The sequence below is a fragment of the Sinocyclocheilus grahami genome, unplaced genomic scaffold (genome assembly GCF_001515645.1).
Source record: "Sinocyclocheilus grahami isolate Dianchi unplaced genomic scaffold, SAMN03320097.WGS_v1.1 scaffold1909.1, whole genome shotgun sequence".
Lineage (NCBI taxonomy): Eukaryota > Metazoa > Chordata > Actinopteri > Cypriniformes > Cyprinidae > Sinocyclocheilus > Sinocyclocheilus grahami.
The window spans coordinates 182,451-188,450 of NW_015507088.1; the positions used below are offsets into that span (position 1 = coordinate 182,451).

Sequence of the window (6,000 nt, forward strand, 5' to 3'; positions counted from 1 at the left end):
TTCATTTCTCATTATTGTAATAGTTTTTACTTAATTACATTAAGTCAGTAAACATTACTTATATAATGCATTAAATAACTGTTATATGTTAATAAAAAATGTGTGTATATATATATATATATATATATATATATAGACTTTCAGACTGCAGTATCATTGAAGAAGGATATAAAACTTTGACTTCATCTCTAAAGTCAAACTCACACCTGATTGAGCTGGATCTCACAGGAAATGATCCTGGACAATCAGGAGTGGAGGGTCTCTTTGATTTACAGCGGGGTGAATGCTGTAAATTAACAACAATCAGGTAATATTTGTCTTTACATTTTTCAAAAAAGTCAGAGGTTTTCAGCTAGGTTGAGGAGACAACTGGGTCCATGCGGAATTAGAATGACAGGGAAAACAATTTGCTGAATTTCAGTTTAAAGAAATTCAACACCTTCACACAACTGAATTGAATGACACTAAAACTCAGGTTTTCTGACACAATAATAGTTCCCTTTCAGTCGGTCACTCTCGACGTCACGTCGGATGACCGACGAATTGGGATCTCACTTAGAGAGACCAATCTACTTCGAGTGTAAACTAAACGAGCCAATGCACATTGGCATGCGATGATTGCATCCAGCTGCCGCTGATCACAGCGTGAGTATAAGTAGGCAGCAGGTGCAGCGCATATTCGGCTTTTTCGCTTCGGAGCCGAGCGATCACATTGTTCTGCTCCTGACTACTCTACTTAGAGAAGAAGACTACAGCACACTAAAAGAGCTTTTTTCCTAAAAGAACATTTACGGGTGTGTCTTTTTAAAGACGACGTTGTGTGGCAAACTTGACGTTACGTCTTTGTAAAGACGATGTGGGTCTTGCTATAGACAACGTATCACCCAGGCATTTTTGGATGCAGTCGTTACCTGGCGCTGGGTAATGGTCACGATCGCTGCCTCACGTGCCTGGGAATTTAGCACGCTGCGGTGGCATTTGTGGATGAGTCATGTTCTCATTGCAGGAAGATGATCATCTCGGATTCGCAGGCCAAGCTCCGTTGCCTCTGCCTCGATCTAGTTCTCGTCATGGCGGCAGTCAGGCGGGGGCTACTTCAGGCAGTAGCACGGGCGTTCTGAGGGTAACAGTGAGGGCAAACCCTCCAGGGAACCAACCCTCGGGAGACCATCACTCCTTTTGCACTCCGCAACCAGTTGAGCTGTCAATGGAACGTGCTGGGCCCTCTACAAGGAGCGTACCAGCAGTATCCTTTGGTGCTCCTCCCGATGACCGGATGTCAATCGCTGCATCGGAGAGTGAGCCGGAGCTTTCTGGAGATGAAGATTCGGCTGTGCTGCTGTCCTCCGGGACTGTAGCAATGCCTGAATTGGATCCGGAAATAACGGCTATGCTTTCCTGGGCCGCCGTGAGTGTAGGGCTCGAGTGGAGACCTCCACCGTGTCCCGAGCCCTCAAGGTTGGGCGATTGGTTCTTCGGGGTGGTCCGTGCTGGTTTTCAGCGCCCGCCCTGGTGCTATTCTTCCCAGAAGTGCATGAGGAGCTTACCAGGCTGTGAATGGCACCTTTTTCTGCCGGAAACCGACCGGCTAACTCCTCCCTCACTACTCTCGACGGTGGTGCAGCTAGGGGGTATACGGGGTCCCCCCGGTGGAGCGGTCGATTGCGATGCAGTTGTGTCCTAACACCGCCTCCACCCGGCAGGGAGAACCGTGCCTCCCCTCCCGGGTCTGTAGGTACTCGTCTGGCCAGTGATGCTTATACGGCCTGTGGAGAAGCCTCCTCCGCCTTACATGCTACGGCGTTACTGCAGGTTCATCAGGCTAAAGCACTGAGGGACCTGCACGAGGGTGGTCACGATCCGGAAGTTCTAAAAGAGCTCCGAACCGCAGCTGATCTCGTACTCCGAGCGACGAAGGTCACAGTGAGTTCTCTGGGTGGTGCAATGTCCACACTTGTGGTCCAGGAGTGTCACCTCTGGTTTTGTCTGGTCGACATGAGGGATGCCAACAATGTTCGGTTCCTCAAGGTCTCTGTGTCCCAGACCGGCCTTTTCGGCAACGCAGTCGAGAACTTGGCCCAGCAGTTCTCGGCTGCACAGGAGCAGACTGAGGCGATCCGACCTTCTGCCCCGGCGAGCAGCTGCTGCCTCCCCCTGTCCGCCGGCTGCAGCGCCCCAGCCTGCTAGTCACCGAGGACGGCCCCCTGCGTCCACCCCCGCTCCCGTGCCGCATCCGCAGCAGCCTCAAGCAAGCAGTGCCATCGAGCTGGGCGTAGACAGGCCGCCCCGCCCGTCCAGGTCCCCGTCAACCTGGCGGTGAGCGGAAGAGCAAGAAGCCTTGGGACCCAGAGAGAGAAGGATGCACCTCTCCATTCCCCGTAGGAGGGCCGAGTGGAGAATCTGGTTTCCAAAAATCTTGACAGGAGAGCGGGTTTCTCTGTCTCTGGGTCCCAAGAGGACATGGAGAGTTGCGGACGGACCAACACCGGACCACACTCATCCTCCTCTCTCGCCAGCAGGCAGCAGCGAGTGGTTCGAGAGCATCATCAAAGGCCCTACTCCCATACCCTCTGCCAAACTGTGGAACCAGGTAAGCATTGCACTGCACACTCAGACCCCTCTCCAGGTCCCTGTGTTCCACCTCGCTGCCCCACCGCAGGTACGTCGGTGGTCCTGCTGGTCCAGCTTGTGTGGTGTCTGGGTACCTTGCTACCTATACCGTCTCGTTGGTTCCTGTGGACCATCAGACTCGGCTATGCGATTCAGTTCACCAGCTGCCCCCCCAAGTTCAGCGGCATCCGCTTCACATCAGTGAAGGCGGCTGAAACTTCTGTCTTGCGTGCAGAAATCGCAGTCCTACTGGCGAAGGATGCGATAGAGCCGGTCCCTCCAGCCGATATGGAGATGGGGTTTTACAGCCCCTATTTTGTTGTACCCAAGAAAGGTGGTGGGTTACGACCGATCTTGGTCCTGCGTGTCTTGAACCGGGCCCTTCACCGGTTACCGTTCAAGATGTTGTCATAGGAACACCTCTTCAGGTGCATCCGTCCCTGAGATTGGTTTGCAGCAATCAACCTGAAGGACGTGTACTTTCATGTGTCAATCCTTCCGCACCACAGACCATTGCTGCGGTTCGCGTCCAATGGATGAGCATATCAGTACGAGGTCCTGCCCTCTGGGCTGTCCCTGTTGCCCCATGTCTTCACGTAAGTTGCGGAGGCCACCCTAGTTCCCTTGAGAGAACGGGGCATTCACATTTTCAACTACCTTGACAACTGTCCCATACTAGCTCAGTCTCAGGATCAGTTGTCTGCACACAGGGACTTGGTGCTTTCGCATCTCAGCCGGTTGGGCCTTCGGGTCAGCTGAGAAAAGAGCAAACTCTCCTTGGAGAGGATTTCTTTTCTCGGTATGGTGTTGGATTCGGTCAAGCAGGCCTCATGCAAGGACGTGGTCAGTCGGTGTTGAACTGCCTGAATATGAATAGGGCAGGACGGCGGTCCCACTGAAACACTTTCAGAGGCTCCTGGGGCATATGGAGGCTGCAGTGCAGTCACGCCGCTGGGGCTGCTTCATATGACACCGCTTTAACACTGAATCTATGGCCGAGTCCTGAGGTGGGCGTGGCTACGCGGCACTCACCGGGTCCGAGTCACACCAGCCTGCCGCCAAACCTTCACCCCGTGGTCAGATCTTGCGTTTCTCCTGGCAGGAGTGCCCCTAGATAAGGTCTCCAGGCATGCTGTGGTTCACACGGATGTCTCTACCACCGGCTGGGGGGCCACGTTCGACGGGCTTGCAGTGTCGGGGTTTGGACGGGCCCCCAACTGCCCTGGCACATCAATTGCCTAGAGTTGCTGTCAGTGCACCTTGCCTTGATCCGTCTCAAAGGGTGCTTTTTAGCTGTTTACAATACGTAACGAGACTTTATTTAATTATAGTTATTAACATGAATAAATATAGAATTTAGACCAATTATGCTACTCTATTCCCTGATTTGTATGGTTATTTTTTCCAGCAGAACTGTAAGCAGTTATCATAATTATCATCAATACCACACTGGACCCATAAGGAGGATGGGAGCTACAAAATACATGAAATTGTAACATGACTATCTAGTCTAAAGTCTTTTCTGCTTTCTGTAGGTTTTTGAAAGGTCCTGCTGCAGAGGAAGCATGTGAGTATCTCACTAAAGTTCTGGGTAAAAGTCCATTATTACTGAAAGAACTGGATCTGAGTGGAGAGAAATTAGGAGATCTGGATGGAGAGAAACTCTCTGCTCTTTTGATGGACTCCCATTGCAAAGTGGAGAAAATCAAGTGAGTGAACATGATTTATACATGATAACTTCTCTGTATATTCATTATAAAGGACTGGCAGTCGTGTATGTGAGCATATTTGAAGACTGATGATCTGTTGAATATGTGCTGTATAATAAATAATTGTTTTTGTTCAGGCTGAATAATTGTGAGCTGACAGAGGAAAGCTGTTCAGTTCTAGCTACTGTTCTCTCCTCCAAAACCATCCTGAAAGAGATGAACCTGAACAACAGCCGTCTGCTGGACTCAGGAGTCAAAGAGATCTGTGAGGGACTGAAGAATCCTGTGTGTGAGCTGAACATACTCAAGTGAGCTCATTTCACCATCAGCTTGCACACACTAATATGAAATGCAGACTAATACTGTACATCTACTGTTACTCACGCATATATGCAAACCTTTTGCTTGCATTTATGAAACGATTGCACATACATATAAACTCTTCACTTACACATCTATTAAACATTTGCCATACACACACTTGTTACACAGTTTGTGGTATATTAAGATATCTTACAGCTAAGTAAAAAAATTGTGAAGAATGTCTTGCTCAAGTTGTGTTTGCATTGGAGGTTTGGGTTGATCAAGTAGTTCTTCCAATGTTTCATCATCGGACACAGGCTCGAACTGATATACTAAAATCAATGCAATGATTACTGTCAGTGTTTACAATCACCGAGGGAAGAAAGACTCCGTACCAGAGCAGATAGGGTAACGGGCATTTTGTTTCAGACATGCACTGTAAGCAGTATACCAATCACAACAGACCTGATCATCTGACCTATTAGAGCAGAGTAGGCTCATGGGAAGGAGGGGTTTAGAAAGAATAAATGTTCAGATGAATCATTTGAGACTTTTTGAGAAATTAGGTGATTTAAAATCTATATTATGAATAAATGATCATTGTATGTAAACCTAGTGTAGGAGACCTCTAAAACATAATAGGGGCAATTTAAAGGTGGGGTAAGTGATTTCTGGTAGCCAATGTTGATATTTCAAACCACCAAAACAAACACGCCCCTACCCCAAAAGGGTCTCACCCCTATTTTGATAGCTCCGCCCCACACATATGTAGGCAACCCAGGCAACGATTAGTTCTGTGAAACAAAGCAAAACCAATGTTACACCGTGTCTACACCGGACACGAGCGGCACTACAAAATACTATAGAACTCATAATCAGTGATGCTGTCTACACTGGATGCGGCACGGCGTGACACGACAAATCCCGACAGAAAACTGCTGCTGCGTTCCATTTATTACGTATTGACACAAATTTCAAATGATTTTCAATGGTCGCTTTATCGCGTCCAGTGTAGACAGACTTTAGCTGTTTAGCTGTTGCGGCGCAGCGCGACAACTGACGCGTCCAGTGTAGACACGGTATCACTCACCTATTGAGAAGAAACAAAGCAACCTCGGTGTCCGATCGCAGGCCTTCCCACTCCTTGAGTTCTCTCCAGCGCTGGAAAGCTGATCCGATATTTACACGGGTCCTACTTCTTATCGTAAGCCTTCTTTTGTTCCGCAGACGTTTTCCTCTTTCGTTTTTTTTTTTATCCGGCATCTCTATCTTTCTGTCGCTTGGCTCGGCTAATGTCCGTCCTGTGCACTGAGCGCTCTCTCCTCCACATCATGAGTAGACACGCCCCTTACTGCTGATTGGCTACAAGTTTGTTTTG

At 49.0% G+C, this 6,000-nt stretch overlaps 1 protein-coding gene across 1 annotated transcript in view; it reads left to right on the top strand.

Annotated features, from left to right (window-relative positions):
• Positions 1-6,000, top strand: part of LOC107573273 (protein NLRC5-like) — a 139,759-nt gene that overhangs the window by 38,679 nt on the left and 95,080 nt on the right. The window contains 3 exon segments of the mRNA XM_016259702.1: positions 137-307; positions 4,146-4,319; positions 4,457-4,627. Of these exon segments, the coding sequence (XP_016115188.1) occupies positions 137-307; positions 4,146-4,319; positions 4,457-4,627 (516 nt within the window).